This window comes from Rhinopithecus roxellana, chromosome 13 (genome assembly GCF_007565055.1).
Source record: "Rhinopithecus roxellana isolate Shanxi Qingling chromosome 13, ASM756505v1, whole genome shotgun sequence".
NCBI lineage: Eukaryota > Metazoa > Chordata > Mammalia > Primates > Cercopithecidae > Rhinopithecus > Rhinopithecus roxellana.
Genome location: NC_044561.1, coordinates 100,338,537 through 100,358,125, shown reverse-complemented (window position 1 = coordinate 100,358,125; position 19,589 = coordinate 100,338,537). Strand labels below are relative to the sequence as shown.

At 49.3% G+C, this 19,589-nt stretch overlaps 1 protein-coding gene across 2 annotated transcripts in view; it reads right to left on the bottom strand.

The window, feature by feature from the left end:
* Window positions 1-2,216: 2,216 nt before the first annotated feature.
* C13H20orf194 (chromosome 13 C20orf194 homolog) overlaps window positions 2,217-19,589 on the bottom strand; it is a 168,672-nt gene continuing 151,299 nt past the window's right edge. For both annotated transcript variants that reach the window (XM_010378967.2, XM_030914275.1), the window contains exons 31-37: window positions 17,983-18,069; window positions 12,815-12,921; window positions 12,373-12,447; window positions 8,905-9,110; window positions 8,129-8,194; window positions 6,650-6,743; window positions 2,217-5,599 (exon numbers count right to left, since the gene is read on the bottom strand). In XM_010378967.2, the coding sequence (XP_010377269.2) occupies window positions 5,487-5,599; window positions 6,650-6,743; window positions 8,129-8,194; window positions 8,905-9,110; window positions 12,373-12,447; window positions 12,815-12,921; window positions 17,983-18,069 (748 nt within the window). In that variant the 3' untranslated portion in view covers window positions 2,217-5,486. The remainder of the gene's footprint in view (window positions 5,600-6,649; window positions 6,744-8,128; window positions 8,195-8,904; window positions 9,111-12,372; window positions 12,448-12,814; window positions 12,922-17,982; window positions 18,070-19,589) is intronic.

Sequence of the window (19,589 nt, the reverse complement as noted above, 5' to 3'; positions counted from 1 at the left end):
CCTGAGCCCCGGGAGGTTGAGGCTGCAGTGAGCTGTAATTGCACCACTGCACTCCAGCCTGGGCGACAGAGTGAGACTCTGTCTTAAAAAAAAAAAAAAAACCAGGGGTGGTGGCTCACGCCTGTAATCCCAGCACTTTGGGAGGCTGAGGCTGGTGGATCACTTGAGGTCAGGAGTTCAAGACCAGCCTTCCCCTTCCCAACATGGTGAAACCCTGCCTCTAGGTGCTAGGGGTGAAACCCTAGCAAAAATACAAAAAAAAAAAAAAAAAAGCAAAAGCTGGGCGTGGTGGCATGTGCCACTCCCAGCTACTCAGGAGGCTAAGGCAGCAGAATCGCTTGAACCCAGGAGGTGGAGGTTGCAGTGAGATCTCGCCGCTGCACTCCAGCCTGGGCGACAGAGCGAGACTCTCAAAAAAAAAATCAAGTAGGTGTCTGACTTATCAGAAAAGCGCAGAAATTGCAGGGAGATGTGTAATGCTGGTTTAGGGGAGTAAGCCCTTCTGTAGGGGGCCACCTCTCAGATGGGCCTGGTATTAGGGGGCCCATGGAAGCACACAGAGACCCAAGGCCAGGCTAATCAGAAAACTGCGTTCCTCCTGACCATTGTAACTATTCAGGGATGAGAATGTGATCCTTGCCTTTGGGACCCTGGTGCTGCTGGTGGTGTAGAGGAAGCTTGCTGCAGGGGAAGAATGAAGCCACCAAAGATAGAGGGTTCTGATGACATATTAGTGCCTGGGCCCGGCTGACTTGTATCTGGTACTAGTCGGGACTCCTACAGAAACCAAGCTTTCTGTCATGGGCTGGAAGTGGGTCACATGGTCATGTCTTCTTTGGGTATAACTTATCCCTAGAGTGTAGGATAGAGATTAACACTGGTGTTAATTTTCAGTAGCTCCACATGAGATCTTCTGCTCTAAATCACTTTCCACGATGGATTCTGCCAGGATTCCCTGACTCTGGGGCTCCTACTCTGGTAAGCAGCACTAGGGTTTCAGTAGTCCCCTGTCCCTACTGAGGGCTCCAGGTGGAAGATGGGATCCCTTCCCCATCCTCAGGTTTCCTGTCCTCTAAGTCCTTCTGAGAGCCCTTCACCATTTACTGTCTCCCCATCGCTCTGGCAATTCCTAGGGATTAATCCCCAAGCCCTAGAGGTTTTGCCATAATGTAAGCACAGGCACTCCATCAAAGTTCAAACCCTGGTCTGCAGGATGGGGATGCCGGAGGCTCTGGGGAAGAGGTTGTGAAAGGATAATATTGTTGCCGGCTCCCTCCCTCAAGTCTACCAGGCCCTTCCCGTGCAGATTTGCATTTGGTTTGGACAGGACTAATTATCTTAAGGAACTTCCAAACCTAAGACCACCATCCCAGTCACCTGAAGCTATCTGCAGAGGCTACACCCTTCCCCCCGGGCCAGCTTCCACATCTGGCCAGTTGGGCATTTCCCCTTGTCCCACCCAGCGACTGGTTGACAGGAAGCAAGGTGTCTATGGACTGGTGGCGGGCGCCCCTTTTCCCCACCTCCCCGCGCGGCCGGCGGGGGCCCGGGGTGTGGTCAGCTGGGAGGCCCGTGCCACGTGCGGCAGGAACCGCCTGGCGAGTGGAATTCCAGCTTGCACGGGGACAGCTGATGCATTTCTGGTCTCTCCTCTAGAGCTCCAAGGGCTCCGGCAAACCTCCCCGTTAGAACTTGCGGTTCCAACGCGCGGCGCCAAATCCGTCCCATTTGACCCGTCAGCGCCTCCCGTCGTCCCCATGTATAAAGTAGGACCGAGGAGCCACCTCGCCGAGCTTTCACTGCGCGGAAACGCGCGGATCAGGCTGGAAAGGTGTGGTTCCTACTGCAGCCCGGCCGCGGCAGACTGGGGCCAAGAACCGGCACCCCCGCACCGCGGCCTAAGACAAGGGTGAGGGACCCGGGCGGGGCGGGAGGGCCCGGGAGAGCCCTGTTCCCATAGCCGGCTTCCTTGAGCCTCTCCCCGAGTTCTGGGACTCCCCAAGTTCCCACCCCGCAAGCCAGTGTGTTTTCTTCCGATGAATTTTATTCTCCACGGGCTGCTCCGGCGTCTAGAGAGGGAGTGTGAGCTCCGAAGACTCCCCACAGCATCCCCAGCAGAGGCGTCCAGGTGAGGCTGAAGGCCGGCCCCCCTCACCCCCGCTCCAGGAGCACCATGGGACTGAGTGTATGGCACAGGCATCGTCTGGAGTCCTTGCTTGTTCAGTGATAGTTTATTGGTCCTTAGCATGACATCTCAATTACCGAGGTAAATTCACATACACAACTGCAGGTAAAAACATGTAAAATAATATAAAAATAAATTGAAAGCTACTTTTATATATTTACTGAATTAAGTAGTGTAATAAATACTATGATAAGCAAAAAGCTTCAATCACACAATTCAGTTTCACTGAAGTTACAGTAGTGTTTGTAAATACGAGTTTTAAAATTTAAGTTACAAATATTTAAGCACTGAAAAACTAGTATAAAAGTGAATTTTGGCACGTAAGTGAGCTCTTATGTCATTAGTATTTGACACCCTGGGACAATGAGGAAGCCAGTTCTCACCTACTTTTTTGAGGTACAACTATCCAACTAGATCAGCAACACTGCTGGAATACTTTGTAGTTTACAATCTTTGAATTGAACTTTTCCCTTTTGAGAAGCCCAAAGAGCAACCTGGAGCTTATTACTGTGCAAAAATTCTCCAAAATCCTAACAGAATTTAGGAGGGAACTTTTTCTTGTGACCTGAAGGGCCCAGTGTCCAGGCTTCAGGTCAGAGAGCCCCCAGGGCTCAGAGGTGCCAACTTGACTCCTTGCCCTTCCCTAGGATAATAATCCCATTTTCTCCAATTTCTGTCTCCTTCTTCTAATCGAAAACAGAAAAATCCCATGTCAAAACATAAAATAACCCATAACTTCAGCGACTTCAACATTATCCCACACACTCTGGGTGATATAAACTGAAGCTGCTAACAGGAAAGTTGGCAAAAAGCACATAAGCCCCTGGAGGACTGCCTGTCCCTGGGAACCCACCCCCGCTGTCTTTGCTGGGTCCCTGGATCCACTTCTATAGTCAAAAGCAGTGTCATGGCCATTCTTTTGGAGACAGTGGAAGACCCTGCTTCCCCAGACCTGGGAGTGCCGTCTGGAGGAATCAAGTGGATATTGAACTTAACAGAACAGAGAGGCCTGGAAGATTCCAGGAGGCATCCCCTGGCCTCAGTCCTCAAAGAGCTCACACAGTGCACCGCTGGTGTGCCTTATCAGTGGGGCAGAGCAAGTGGCCCCAGGAATGCCCTTTCGCCAGCCTCCCCTTCACGTTCCCAAGTAGGCTGAGGAGCATCGACAGAGGCCTCAGCCAGTTTTGCCTTTTTGGCTTTGATGCTTCTTAACGTTTTGACTTTTTTTCAATCACAGTTTCATATTCAAGTTGAGGTAATCACAGTTTTTTCTCTAAGAGGAGAGGAGTTGGGACAGTGGGGCAAGTTGGTGAGAGAGCATTTCTATGAACAGAAACCAAGACCACCATGTAGTACAGCCCCACATGGTGAGAAGACCCACTCTCACAGGTGGGCTCCGACCCCTCTTTAAAAACTCTTGTGCAGCAGCCAGACTGCCAGGCCAGTGCAGTCAGGAAATGGCTCAAGCTCCTAAAAGCTAGAGCTTTCATTTAAAACTTCACAGCAGCCCACTTAGAGAAATGGCCTGTGGTTCCCACCCCCCAACCCCTTTTCTAAGGCTGCTCAAGTTTGAGTTTTTAAAAAGAGCTCGGTAGAGCTAAAGGAAGCTACAGTAACTCATTGCTTATTAATCAATTGCACTTAAGATCTGTGTTATTGATTCTGAAGCAGAGGCAAGCCCTTGACATACCCCAGCCTCTGGCCAGCCAGAAGTCAGGGGGCTCCCAGACTTAGGTTCCACAGAGGGGCCCTTGTCACCAGTGGCTTTTGGAGCTGGGACTGGAGCACGTGTGTCTTTTCAGAAGTCCTTCTTGATGCAAAATTCCTTAATGGTATCTGGAGTTTTGTTCATTTGGCTTCAAATTGTTTTTTTTTCCTAATATATTTTACTGCCAAGCCCTTGAGAGTTGCTTTGCTACTTGCATGCAGGCCTCTGTGTGACCAGGCACACAGACTACCTGTGCTCCATCCTGTCTGTCCGCTGCTCCAGAGGCCTTGCTCAAAAACTCCCTACACTACTGGAAACTGCTGGTTTTACCTATGTGCTTCTTCCTAAGGCATGCAAAAAAAAAATATGTGAAATTCAGAAAACATTTACAGTTCAGGTAGCTGAGGCACTGAAGTCCTAAGAGACATCACCTAAATATCAGTGGCTGTGACTCCCCTGTCCCTCACACCAATTATGAAGGTCAGGCATGGGATACATTTGTAATTCCCCTCTGCTTTACGGTCCAGCTGAAAACAATGCCATTGGAAGGAATCTAACTTAGGTATTGCAATTACTTGAAATTCCCAATCCTCAGGAGCCACACAAGCCCAGGGCCAGCAACAATGCTTTGGGGAGTGGGGGGTAAGTTTCCTGAAGTTTGTGGCTGAAAAGCAGGCCTTCCCTGGCAAGGCTTGTGGGAGTGCTGGGTGCTGGAGACTGACCCCACAAGTGATCAGCCACCAGGCCTAAGACTAACCAGCTGCAGAATGCCCTCTTCCACAGTGAGGTGAAGCCTCGCCAGGGGGCCTGAGCAGCAGGCTTCCTCTTGTCCCTACATTAGGACACCCGAATGATGTGACAGGAGAGCTCAAGAACCACCCACAAGAGAGAAAGCTGATGTCAACTTTAGAGCCACACACCTCTGGAAAGCAACAAGTTTCTTCTTCAGTTTAGTCCAGAAGGGAAATTCCCTCATTTGTGAACACATTATTCATCTCAACCCAAGCTGCTGGCTCTGTGGACTGGGCCTGGGCAAGGCTGTGCTGCTCCTCCCAGGACTGTGCCCACGGCCAGTAGGGCCAGCTCCTGCAGGGAAAGGGGCCTAGCAGGGGAGGCAGGCACTCCACTGGGGAAGATGGCTCTTGTGGAGCAGCATCTGAGGCTTGAGGCCTGTGGTGGCCTTGCCTCCCAGATATGGCCACAGTTCAGGCAGCCAGGGTTCCTTCCAAGTCCCACCCACTCCTCCGTACAATCCTAACGCTTCTCCCCAACCTCAAGAACCCAAAGGAGATCCTGTTATCAGAAACCCAGAGCTCCTGGACTACCAGTTGCACATGTAGCCAGGCAGGCCCCATCTGCTCATCCTTGAGTATTCCCCCCACCCCCCAAATCAATGGTGCAGGTGATGCTCTTCAGCGCTATACAGGGAATAAAGACAACATGCACTCAAGCCAGGACACATAGGCCAAGGAGAACAAAGACAGCCCCTTAGGGAGAGGCCTCCAGGAGAGCTGAGGTTAAGACACCCGTTCATCCATCTCCAATCCATCTCCAAGGTGGACATTCTGCAGGATATAAGGGCCCAGCCTTCCTCTAGGGCTTCAGCTCAAACAGGTCATGATACTCCTGCTGTTCCAGCTCCCGGTTATACTTCTCAATTTCCCGGTTGGCTTCTTCGACGTAGTCATTCATGAACTGGTCCATGACTGGTATCTCATTAAGGAAGAGAGCTCTGAGCCTGGAGGACAAGGGAGCCTGCCTGAGCCCAGAGGGGCCTGTAGGCCGGTGGGGGGGGTTTGCTGAGGAAGTGAGTGTCTGGCCCATAGAGAGGGTACCTGATGGACTCCTTGTATATACTGGCAGCACCACAGCTACAAAGAATGCGACGGCTGTTGTCACAGGGATGTTAATGAGGTCCTAGAACTGAGTCCTTCAGCTTCAGCCCTATCCATCTTTTCACAGGTTAACTGTTGTAATCATGCTGTCTTCAACTTTTAATCATGACTCTGATGACTACAGACTTTAGGATATCACCACAGCTGCATCCAAACTATAACCCACAGGCTGGGCACAGTGGCTCACGCCTGCCATACTAGCACTTTGGGAGGCTGAGGCAGACGGATCACTTGAGCCCAGGAGTTTGAGACCAGCCTGGGCAACACGGCGAGACCTCGTCTCTAAGCCGGGCAGGGTTTGGCTCATGTCTGTAATCCCAGCACTTTGGGAGGCCGAGGCGGGAGGATCATATGAGGTCGGGAGTTTGAGACCAGCCTGACCAACATGGAGAAACCGCTTTTCTACTAAAAATACAAAATTAGCCGGGCATGGTGGGAAGCGCCTGTAATCCCAGCTACTCGGGAGGCTGAGACAGGAGAATCGCTTGAACCCAGGAAGGAGAGGTTGCAGCGAGCTGAGATTGTGCCATTGCACTCCAGCCTGGGCAACAGGAGTGAAACTCCATCTCAAAAAAAAAGAAAAAAGACAAAACCAACAAACCATAACCCACAGAGTCACATTAGCAACCAGTCAATAAAGGAACAATTTAACTTTAACAGTTATTTAGAGATTGAAATGAAAAGTTTACCCCTGAGGTTTGCCCCTGTGCATTCCCGGCCCATCAGTAGACATGCAGAGCCCAGCCTGCTACTGGGGCTCAGATGCATGGCTCTAGCAGACAACTGCTTTACAGACAGGCTCACACACTCCCAGTCTCACTGCCTGGGTTCCACACAGGGACCACGCTGTTCCAAGGATACGGGGGTGAAAATCAGTTTTGTCACCAAAGAAGTTAACAAATTGGGTGCCATTATAAAAGTAGCCTGCAGGTAGGGGTTCCAAGTGGCGTTTTACCTGTAGGAAAAAAGAGTCCTGTAATAATTATCTGACTACTTTCTATACTTCACTAACTCATTAAAAACAAACAAGTCTATTTCCCTAGCAAGACAGAGGAGCTAGGAAGCTAATACCCCCAGCAACCCTCAAGCCCTGCCTGAGGTGGTTCCCCACCTCTCAGGTGAGGAGTTCTGGGAGGTCCTAGTGGGATGAAGCTCCTATGGCACGCAGTGGGACTCATGTGTGAACACAGTCTTTTTTTTTTTTTTTGAGATGGAGTCTTGCTTTGTCACCCAGGTTGGAGTGCAGTGGCATGATCTTGGCTCACTGCAACCTCCATCTCCTGGATTCATGCAATTCTCCTGCCTCAGCCTCCCGAGTAGGTGGGATTACAGGCATGTGCCACCACGCCTGGCTAATTTTTGTATTTGTAGTAGAGACAGGGTTTCACCATATTGATCAGGCTGGTCTTGAACTCCTGACCTCAAGTGATCCCACCTCAGCCTCCCAAAGTGCTGGGATTACAGGCGTGAGCCACTGTGCCCGGCCATGAACACTCTCTTTATTGGCTGGATCCCCCTCCCCTTTCATCCTCCTTTTTCCTATTTAGTGTCTCCTAGAATCACTTCCAAAATAAACTACCTGTACTTAACTCGTTGTTCATGGTTGGCTTCCAGGGGAACATACATTATAAGAACTACCTTATGCCCATGTTGTCCTCTCCAGGAGCATCCAGGGTTGTCCGGGCCTATAGGAGCTGTTCATGAAGGGGGCCTTCTCAAATCGAAAGCAGGGGCTCCTGGAGTCTCAGAATACTTTCCTGCCCCACCTGCTCATTACTGGGGCTGGTGACACAGTCCATCCTGGGGACACAGACTCTGTGTCCTTTTTAGCTTTTTGTCCCCAAACCCCTTAGGAAAAGGCCCCAGTGGGCATGGCGACTGAGGCAGAGGCTGGGGGTCAGAGCCTGGAGGCTGGGAGGCTCATCAAGGGGGTCTCCAATCAGCTTCTTATCCTGGCCTCAGGTTCCACAACCTTCCTATGAGCAGCTTCTGGATCTAGACAGTTTTTGCCTGGGCTCTAGCTGGTTCATCTGTAACACAGGTCTTCAGCAGTTGCTTGAACAAGGTGCCAAGGCAGGGACTCTGGTCATCAGCTTCTCCCACAAGTACTGGCTCTACTCAATCTGATGCCCAGGTCACATCAGAGGTCTCCTGCACCCTCCTCACTGAAGCTACAAAGGCCAGAATTCTGTACCCAGCTTCTTTCTGTGGCCTGGGAGAAGCAAGACCTCTACCATGTCCTAGAAATAGCTCCTCACTCAGAGAATCCAAAATACAGAGCTATGCAAGCCAAGGACAGCCCTGGGCCACTGAGGGGAGAAGCCAGGGTAAGGCACTCACGTGGATGCTCCTGATCTCCTGTTGCGTCAGCATCCCCCTGGTCTTCAAGGCTTTCCTCTGAGGCTTCTGCAGAGATGGGGAGTGGAGGGTCAGGTCCCAGCAGAACTCATGGAGTGCATGGGCAGGGGAGGGCTCTGGGCTCTATTGCACGACTAAGATCCCAGCAGCGGGGAAAAGCATGTGCATTATGGCCTGGATATAATATTCTGCCTGTCTGCTCTTTGAGAAAACCACTTTCCCATCATACAGCCCTGTGAGCCAGCAGGGAACAAGCAGCAGAGGACAGCCCAGTGTTTTCATAAATGGGAATGGTCGTGCCTCTTTGTAGATTCTTATCCCTAAACCCTACCAATGAGAGGCAGACAAAGGGGCAGCCTGAGGTCCCATAGTCAAGAACCATTTAGAAGCTTATCCAAGTGAGGTAGCCCATGCCTCAGTATAAAGACAGGTCCCTAGTGAGCATCTACAGAAGACCCAGGCCCCAGCTAACTCTATTCCCAGAGTTCTAAGATGAACTAAACCCCTAATGCTGTGCTACAAGGCTTAGCACCCAAAGCTTGCAGAGAACCTGGCTCACAGAGCAAACAACATAGCAGGCCTGCCTGGAGTTTGCTCTGAGTGGCTTCTTCCCTCTCTCAAAGTGTCCCTGAAAGTGCTGGCTGGGACAGGGAGGGGAAGCCCAGTGGGGAGGCAGTGGCGGGGCTTCTCAGGGCCAGCAGCAGCTCTGAGGTGTCTGGTCACATCTGTGTCAGGTCTGTCTGGACTCTGGAAACCACCTGCTTAGCTGACTGCCGCAGCCAGTCCTTGATGCTGTCTTCCTTCAGGGAGCAGCCGATGAACACAAGGTAGCACTCCTGCTGCCCGCTGCTGTCTTGAGATACACTTTTGGAGTCCGGTGGTGGTGTGGGTCCTTCCAAAACTGGCATGATGCTCAATGAGTTGGCCAGTGTGTTGTAGCAGACCTCCATGGTCCTCTCAGAGTCTGTAAGGAGAATATACATTAGTCCCTGAGAGCCTGCCTTGAAAGGATATAGCTATGCTAAGAGTGTGACAATGCAGATGGTTGGGACAGATTCACGAGAAAATGCAGGAGAGAGAACTGATGTGACTGGTGGCAGCTTAGAAAGGATGGAGTAGGTGGGCACAGTGGCTTATGCTTGTGGTCCCAGCTACTCAGGAGGCTGAGGCAGGAGGAGTACTTGAGCCCAGGAATTCAAGGCTGCAGTGAGCCGAGACTGCGCCACTGTACTCTAGCCTAGGTAACAGAGGGAGACCCCATTTTGTTTTGTTTTCATTTGTTTTTTAAAAAGGAAAGGAAAGGATGGAGTAAGAGAGAGAGAGAGGAACAAAATACGTTTCTGGCTTGGCTGATCTGGGTGATCAGGTGGACACTATTATCCCAGAAGGGAAACATAAGAGAAAAAAAAGGTTTATAGGTGGGAGAAGAGGAAGAGTTTGACTCTGCACTTGTGGCATTTGAAAGTCTGTAAGACCCTGAGCGTGAGACATCCACATAGTCCCTGGTGGTTGCTGGAATAGCCATTATGGAAGAGGTTGTTGAGGAAAAGCAAAGAAGTGGGGGTAGAAGTGGGGGGCTCTCAACAGAGGCCTTAAAGGCCAAGGGAGGAGGGTACAGACAACAGTACAACAAAAAAATTAGCTGGGTGTGATGGTGTGTTCCTGTAGTCCCAGATACTTGGGAGGCTGCGGTGGGAAGACAGCTTGATCCCGGGAGATCAAGGCTGCAGTCAGTGACCTAGGATCGCACTACTGCACTCCAGCCTGGGCAACAGAGCAAGACCCTGTGTCAAAAACAAAACAAAACAGACAAAAAACAGTACAGCACTGTTGCATGAAGGTCACACAGATGAGAATGGGAAAAAGTGTTACATGCTAAGGAGATGAGGACTATGAGTGACTGGAAACCCAAGAAGTGGGCAAGGGCTCCCCAAAAGGCAGGATGAGAAAAGATCCAGAAAAAAGAGAGGTTAAATTTGAACAAAAAAAAGAGTCAATAGCAGATCTAAATAAACAAGAGGCTGGGCGTGGTGGCTAATACCTTAATTCCAGCACTTTGGGAGGCCGAGGCAGGAGGATCACTTGAGCCCAGGAAGTCGAGACCTGGGCAACACAGGAAGACCTCATCTCCACAAAATAGAAAAAAAATCAGCCAGGCATGGTGGTTCACGCCTATAGTCCCACCTACTTGGGAGGATGAGGTAGGATAATCGCTTGAGCCTGGGAGGTCAAGGCTGCAGTAAGCCGAGATCAAACCACTATACTCTGGCCTAGGTGACAAAGTGAGACATTGTCTCAAAAAATAAAAAGAAAAAAAGAAAAAAAAATTATTTATTTATTTTATTGAGATGGAGTCTCACTCTGTCACCCAGGCTGGAGTGCAGTGGCGCGATCTCGGCTCACTGCAACCTCTGCCTCCTGGGTTCAAGTGATTCTCCAACCTCAGCCTCCTGAGTGTAGCTGGGATTAGAGGCATATGTCACCATGCCTGGCTAATTTTTTTTTTTTTTTTTGAGACAGAGTTTCGCTCTTGTTGCCCAAGCTGGAGTGCAGTGGCACAATCTCAGCTCACTACAACCTCCACCTCCCAGGTTCAAGTGATTCTCCTGTCTCACCCTACCGAGTAGCTGGGATTACAGGTGCCCGCCACCACGTCCAGCTAATTTTGTATTTTTAGTAGAGACAGGGTTTCACCATGTTGGTCAGGCTGGTCTCAAACTGCTGGCCTCAAATGATCCGCCTGCTTTGGCCTCCCAAAGTGCTGGGATTACAGGTGTGAGCCACCGAGCCCGGCCTAATTTTTTTTATTTTTAGTAGAGATGGGGTTTCACCATATTGGCCAGGCTGGTCTTGAACTCCTGACCTCAAGTGATCCTCTTGCCTCAGCCTCCCAAAGTGCTAGTATTACAGGCGTGAGCCACTGCACCCAGCCAAAAAAGAAATAAAAATAAAGAAGAAAAGGAGGTGATGGGTGAAGGAAAAACAAAAATACCAAGACCTCTGAAGCAGCAGGGGCTGGCTGTTGGAGCCTGAGATCAGTGGGCTTCGGTATGGGGCCGAAGTTTCTGATTTGATCACATAAATTAAGCAAAAGCTATGAGCTAAGGACCCATGTAATTCTCCCATCTGAACCATGATGGTTCTATGCTTGAAGCCCTCAGTGGTTCCCTACAGCAGACACTGATAGTTGCCTACCCCCCATATCGTCTCCCTCTTCTAATACCAATTCCCGCATGGATGATGGGTCCAGAAAGGCACAGCAATCCAATGAGATGAGTTGGCAGAGAAATTGGGAGGAGGCGCTGCACTGACAAAGGCACCCACAGGAAGAGCCAGCCTCTCCTCACTGGCTGGATGCAGTGTCTGGCTTTGACACCCAGACCTAGGCAGGAACCTGAAAGATAAGCTGACACACCAAGCATGGGAGGACACGAAGACACACAACACCTGGGTCCTCAGTGGCCTTGCTCTGTTGCTTGAGCGCCTCACTTGTTATACAGCGAACACCTGCTAGCTGAGTGAGGGTTCTGTGATAACAGCTGAAGACGCCCTAACAGACTCACTTCCTCTCTCCCTACTCCCAGGCTCCAGTCACAGTAAATGCTTTTTGGTTCCTAAAATGTGTCTTTTCTGCCTCCGGATTACAGCAAATGCTATTTCTTTCCCCTGGAATACTGTAGCCTTCCTCAACATTGAGTTGACCGACCCCTACTTGTTTTGAGGCCTTCTCTAACGCCCACTCCAGGACAGACTATCAGATGCAAGGGCTCCAGAGATCTACGACTGATCCTCAGGCCTACTTGTGAGAAGAGAGAAGGCAAACGGAAGCTCCAAGACTTTGGTCAGAAATAGATCTGGAGCTGAAGAGCTCAGCATTTGGGCAGCTCCTCATTTTAGGTCTAGAGGAGGCCATGACTGGCTCAAGAGGTGTGGAGTATAAGGCTCTGAACAAGAAAGTCAAAAAGCTGTGAGAAGAGCCCCTGAGCAGGTCATCCAGGAGAGGAGAGCAAACCTCTGCCATGGAACAGGAGAACCTAGACTAAGTAGGCCCTCGGGGGAGAGGGGTGATGGACAAGCCTAATGGCGTGAAGGCCCAGGGCAGGGAAGGTTTCTGAGAGTCTGAGTGGCATCAGTGGTCTGCAGAGCACCAGCAGAGGCTCTAAACTCACATCATGAGATGCAAGCACTCCATGGTGTAGAGCTCCCAAATCCCAGCCCCTGGTTACCTGAAAACTTCACTTTGCCCAGAATGTGGTAGATGTTTCCAGAGAAGGGACTTGGCTTGATGGAGGACTGAATTGCTGGTGGAGGAAGAGGACAGAGATGTCACCCACATGTAGGCACAGGCCAAATTCAGGACAGCACAGCTGGGAGTTTTAAGGACTGGGGAGGGACCATACACCAGGGTCTAGGGTTCACAGGTTCTACCCGCCACACCCTGTTGCTCCCCTGTGGCTCTGCCACTGTTCCCAGGGGAGGGAAAACCCTTTCACTGGAGTGGAAACCAAATTGTGTGGCCACCCACAGTCCTCAAATCCCTCTGTCTGCTTTTGGTTTCAAAAGGTAAGAAGAGACACAGCACACAGAATACTGAAGTGGTACCAGGAGGTAGAATTAACTTTGGGGTACCCTTTTTCCAGGGTCTGGGACATCCCAGTCAAGGCTTACCTTTACATTTGGCCATAAAGCGAGTCTTCTCCAAGGGACGGCCAAACCATACGCAGATCTGAACCATTAGGGGATAGACTGATCCAGCATTCAATTTACCTTCATACCTTAAAAGGTTTTAAAAATTGTAAGCACAAATAATTTGGGCTTTGAGTATTATTATATGCTACTTTGAGATGAACTACATACCACCTATCCTAGAATATTTGAATTCTCCCTTACTTATAAGACATTTTGCACACAGAAACTTGTTTAAATATGTATATGCCTCTTTCACTTTGAGACTGGGAAGCATGACTGCCCAGTTAAATCAGGAGCTTTCTGAGGATGAAGGTTTTACATAACCTTAGACTAGCAGTTCCTTGATGTCCTTTGTGCCTCTGAAGCCTCCCAGTCCCCATCTGAGTTTGGGGGTCCTTTCTGGTACAGTGGGGGGCTCTTACTCAGGATGCCCTCCCATTTCTTTCTTTTTTTTTTTGAGACGGAGTCTCGCTCTGTCGCCCAGGCTGGAGTGCAGTGGCCGGATCTCAGCTCACTGCAAGCTCCGCCTCCCGGGTTCATGCCATTCTCCTGCCTCAGCCTCCCAAGTAGCTGGGACTACAAGCGCCCGCCACCTCGCCCGGCTAGTTTTTTGTATTTTTTAGTAGAGATGGGGTTTCACGGGGTTAGCCAGGATGGTCTCGATCTCCTGACCTTGTGATCCGCCCGTCTCGGCCTCCCAAAGTGCTGGGATTACAGGCTTGAGCCACCGCGCCCGGCCTCTTTCTTTTTTTTTTGTTTTTGAGACAAAGTCTCCCTCTGTTGCCCAGGCTGGAGTGCAGTGGTGCAATCTTGGCTCCCTACAATCTCTGCCTCCTGGGTTCAAGTGATTCTCCTGCCTCAGCCTCCTGAGTAGCTGGTATCACAGGCGTGTGCGCCACTCCACCCAGTTAATTTTTGTATTGTTTGTAGAGATGAGGTTTCGCCATGTTGGCCAGGCTGGTCTGAAACTCCTGGCCTCAAGTGATCCGCCCTCAACTTCCCAAAGTACTAGGATTACAGGTGTGAGCAACCGCATCTGGCCTTGCTCCCACTGCTTTTTTTTTTTTTTTTTTTTGTGACAGAGTCTCGCTCTGTCACCCAGACTGGAGTGCAGTGGCACAATCTCGGCTCACTGCAAGCTTGCCTCCCAGTTTCACGCCATTCTCCTGCCTCAGTCTCCCGAGTAGCTGGGACTACAGGCACCCGCCACCATGCCCGGCTATTTTTTGTTTGTTTGTTTGTTTTTTTGAGACGGAGTCTCGCCTCTGTTCACCCAGGCTGGAGTGCAGTGGCCGGCTCTCAGCTCCACTGCAACGCTTCAACCTCCCGGGTTCACGCCATTCTCATGCCTCAGCCTCCGAGTAGCTGGGACTACAGGCGCCCGCCACCTCGCCTGGGCTAGTTTTTTGTTATTTTTTTTAGTAGGACGGGGTTTCACCGTGTTAGCCAGGATGGTCTCGATCTCCTGACCTCGTGATCCGTCCGTCTCGGCCTCCCAAAGTGCTGGGATTACAGGCTTGAGCCACCGCGTCCAGCCATTGTATTTTTAATAGAGACAGGGTTTCACCGTGTTAGCCAGGATGGTGTCGATCTCCTGACCTCGTGATCTGCCTGCCTTGGCCTCCCAAAGTGCTGGGATTACAGATGTTAGCCACTGCGCCCAGCCGCTCCCATTTCTTTAGGGGCTCCAACTATGCCCTGCCATTTTGTTGCAGGCAGCATAACAGGTTGTACATATAGATGTGTACACCTGTCACAGAAGGAACTGGGACATCTCTGCCCTATCTTCTTTGAGACAGGGTCTTGCTCTGCTTAGGCTGGAGTGCAGTGGTGTGATCATAGCTCATTATAACCTTGACATCTCAGACTCAAGTGATCCTCCCACCTCAGCTTCTTGAGTAGCTGCTACCACACATGCCACCATGCCCAACTGATTTTTATTTTTTATTAGAGACAAGGTCTCACCATGCTGCCCAGGCTGGTCTTGAACTCCTGGCCTCAAGTGATCCTCCCTCCACAGCCTCCCAAGGTGCTGGGATTATAGCCATGAGTCACTGTGCCTAGCCTGTTTCCTTCACTTTAATTAATTAATTAATTTTGTTTTTTTGATATGTGTCTTGCTCTGTCACCCAGGCTGGAGTACAGTGGTGCGAACTCGACTCACTGCAACCTCCACCTCCCAGGTTCAAGCAGTTCTCCACCTTAGCCTCCTGAGTAGCTGGGATTACAGGTGCCCGCGGCCACACCCGGCTAATTCTTTTATTTTTAATAGAGATGGGGTTTCACCATGTTGGCCAGGCTGGTCTTGAACTCCTGACCTTGTGATCCACCCACCTTGGCTTCCCAAAGTGCTGGGATTACAGGCGTGAGCCACCGCACCTGCCTGTTTCCTTTATTTTAAAACAGCACTGCAATTTTGAATTTTAAATTGTTGAAAGTATCTTATTCTTTGTAATTTCTTTAAAGTAAGGTGGTAGGCATAAGATTTTTGCAAGACTGACCTGTCTTCTCCCCATCCAAACAACTCATTTTGGAGACTGGGAAGGTTTCTCTGGCCTCTGGCTTCTGTGGTATCTGAATCCTTACAGGAATTTACAGGGGCCAAGGGAAGGCAGCAAGGTTTCTGCCCAAACTAGAAACAGGCTGTTCTACCAGAAAAGGTTGAGAGTAGGGTGGATGGGAACAGAGAAAGATGTGGGAGGGAAGTGGCAGAGAATGTGTGCACAGCACAGAGTGGAGCACATCCTAGAACTAAAGTCCATTCACCCTGAGGTGGTGACTCTGACCCAAGTGGGAGGGGAGTAATATATAGATATGAGTAGGAGACTGATGACTTGCCATCTTGTTAAAGATGAAATTATCTGATTTCTAGAAATGGACTTAGGAGGGGGGGCCTGAAAGAGAATTCTGGGGTCCCTCTATCTCTGATTCTCTATAAGGACTGATCTTCCTGATGAGGAAAAGGTTTTAAACTCTAGATTCACATTCTTTTTTTTTTTTTGAGATGTACTTTTGCTCTTGTTGCCCAGGCTGGAGTGCAGTGGCGCGATCTCGTCTCACTGCAAGCTCCACCTCCTGGGTTCACGCCATTCTCCTGCCTCAGCCTCCTGAGTAGCTAGAACTACAGGTGCCCGGCTAACTTTTGTATTTTTAGTAGAGATGGGGTTTCACCGTGTTGGCCAGGCTGGTCTTGAACCCCTGACCTCATGGTCCACCTGCCTTGGCCTCCGTAAGTGCTGGGATTACAAGTGTGAGCCACCGTGCCCGGCCAGATTCACAGTCTTCTAATGGGCCCCTCTTACCCTACTCTCTCCTGCATTAGCCTGCCTTCAGTTGTCTGGGCCCTGAGCTAGGTTTTTGTGCATGAGTCAGTAAGGACTGGAGAACAGTGCTTCCCTAGGCACCTGGTGGTGATTACAGGAGCTCAGGACCCAGAGGTTCAGGTAGCAAGGGAGTCAGTGGTTGTAGCCATTGGAAAGAAGGTTCCCCCGAGAAGCTCCATTTGTTTATTTTTAGCTAAGATATCATTACCTTGTTCAGGCATAAGAAATGACCCACTTACTCACTGTTTAAGTATGACGTGACTCAAATCAGAGGTTCCTTCTAAGAATATGCCTGAAAACCTTCAATTTTACATACTGATCTTCTGGGATTTTTTTGGTTTTGTTTTTTACAGCACAGTAGATCATTTTTTATTTTATTTTATTTTTTGAGATGGAGTCTCGCTCTGTTGCCCAGGCTGGAGTGTAGTGGCACGATCTGGGCTCACTGCAAGCTCCGCCTCCCAGGTTCACACCATTCTTCTGCCTCAGCCTCCTGAGTAGCTGGGACTGCAGGCTCCTGCCACCACGGCTGGCTAATTTTTCGTATTTTTAGTAGAGACGGGGTTTCACCATGTTAACCAGGATGGTCTTGATCTTCTGACCTCGTGATCTGCCCGCCTCGGCCTCCCAAAGTGCTGGGATTACAGGTGTGAGCCACCACGCCTGGCCAGATCATTTTTTGTTAGGAAAAAAGTTGGTGGTATAAGGGGTGGTATGGAGGATGTAGAGAGCTGCTTGGGAAAAGTGAGTAAGAATAACAAAGATAATCCAAATAAACATGAGAGATTAATTCTGGCCAAGCTTTAACAATGGTCTTCCCCTAAACCTTCAACATAGCAGAAACAAATTGTCCATTCTATACAGGAATAAGGGTAGCACGATGCCTAAGAGAAAAAGCTCTGAGCCATTCAACCTGGTTTGAAATCCAGTTCTTTCAATTACTAGCTGTAAATTGTCAAGTCATTAACTCTTTGCTGCCCCAGTACCTTATCTGTAAAATGATAAAATAATGGAATCCACTTCACAGGATTGGTGTAAACAAGACAACACAAACAAGGCCCTCACAACAGCACTATTCGACAGAGCTTTCTGGGGTAATGGAAATGTTCTAGATCTGCACTATTGGACACGGTAGCTGCTAGCCACAGGAAGCTATGGAGCACTTGAAATGTGGCTATGCGGTTGAAAGACTGAATTATAAATTTTGATTTTTATTAATTTACATTTCATTAAATAGCCATGTGGCTAGGAGCTGCTATGTAGAGAGTGGAGTCTTAGAACAACAGCTAGCACACACAGTAAATGCTTCAGTGTGTTTGTATTAGTATGATTACAGTAACTTTGCAAATTCTCTCCTTTGTCCTCTTCTTCTCTGGAGAGGTCCACAGGCTGTACAGCATCCTACAGAGAACATTCCCTGGGCCATATGAGCAGGGAACCCAGGAGATGGGAACCCTAGAGATGACTGATAGTATTGTCAGAAGCGAGTCTCACCTGGGAAAGTTATAGCTCCCTGGTTCTGTGCCAGCCACTTTGCCCTCAGTAGGTGCTAGAGGAACAGAGGGCACAGTGGTGCTTGTTGCCTACAGGATGACTCCCTAAATTGAAACATCTGAGAAGGCTCCCAGTTTGGAGCCTAAGAGGTGAAGCACTGGGCTCCTGGCAAGGCCAGTAGCTGCTGGATAGGCGGGCCGTGCCAGCTGCCATGTGTCATCCTTGCAGAGCACATCTGGTATTTTCACCTTCTCCCTTTTTTTTTCTATAAATAAATAAATCATTGGGTTTACAAAAAAATCTTAGTTATTTTTCAATGATGATACTTACCAGCCAGGATACATTAAATATCGAGATCGTAGCATCTCAGGACTTGAAAAACTATTTTCTGAGAGAATCAGCTCAATGTCTTCATTCCTTTGAAAACACACAGAAAAGACCTAGATGAATTAGGACTGTCAATCTTTTATTTTTATTTTTTCTTGAGACGGAGTCTCGCTCTGTCGCCCAGGCTGGAGTGCAGTGGTGCAATCTTGGCTCATTGCAACCTCCGCCTCCCGGGTTCAAGTGATTCTCCTGCCTCAGCCTCCTGAGTAGCGGGGACTACAGGCGTATGCCACCATACCCAGGTAATTTTTGTACTTTTAGTAGGGATGAGGTTTTACCACTTTCGCCAGGATGGTCTCGATCTTCTGACCTCATGATCTGCCCGCCTCAGCCTCCCAAAGTGTTGGGATTACAGGCGTGAGCCACTGTGCTGGGCCAGGACTGTCAATCTTAACCTGCACATTTTGTTTCTTCTTCATGTTCCCTAAATATATACAGGCATTTTTTTTTTTTTTCTGGCAAACCAAATGAAAACTAGTTGTACTCATCATGATATTTTACCCCTAAATACTTCAGTATGCATCTCCCAAGAACAAGGACATTCTCTTACAGAACTACAGTATCATGATCACATGCAAGGAATTTACTGGCTCCCAACAATCACCTGGGAGCTTGTTAGAAACGCAGAACCTCAGTCCCCAGCCCAGATGTACTGAACCAGAAACTAATTTTCAACAAGATCTCCACTAGAGATGCATATGCACAACAGAGTTGGAGAAGCACGAACATACATCCACTTTCAAATTTCCCCTTTTTGGTGGGGGAGGGTCCATAATCCAATCAAGAATCATACACTAGGCTGGGCAAGATGGCTCACGTCTGTAATCCCAGAATTTTGGGAGGCTGGGCAGGCGGATCACCTGGAGTCAGGAGTTCGAGACTAGCCTGGCCAACATGGTAAAACCCCATCTCTACTAAAAAAAATACAAAAATTAGCTGGGCGTGGTGGCACGTGTCTGTTATTACTTTGATATACAGATACATTCCTTTTTTTTTAAAATTTTGAACAGAGTTTTGTTCTTGTTGCCCAGGTTGGAGTGAAATGCATGATCTCATCTCACTGCAACCTCCGCCTCCTGAGTTCAAGCGATTCTCCTGCCTCGGCCTCCCAAGTAGCTGGGACTACAGGCACCCACCACCATGCCCAGCTAATTTTTGTATTTTTTTAGTAGAGATGGGGTTTCGCCATGTTGGCCAGGCTGGTCTCGAACTCCTGACCCCAGGTGATCCACCTGCCTCGGCCTCCCAAAGTGTTGGGATTACAAGCGTGAGCTACTGCGCCTGGCCTAAATTTATAATCTTTATTCTCCTTTAATCTGAACAGCTCCTCTATCTTTTGGTTTGTTTGATTCTCATGGTGTTGATATTTAAGAGTACATGTGAGAGCTTTTGTGTCCCACACTTGGATTTGTCTGTTTCTAATTCTCGTAATTAGATTCAGGTTATGCATTTTTGGAGATTAATACCCAGGTGGTGTTGCATCCTTCCCATTGCATCACATCAAGGAGGTACTGGGTATCAGTTTGTCCCATTACTGGTCTCACGGAATT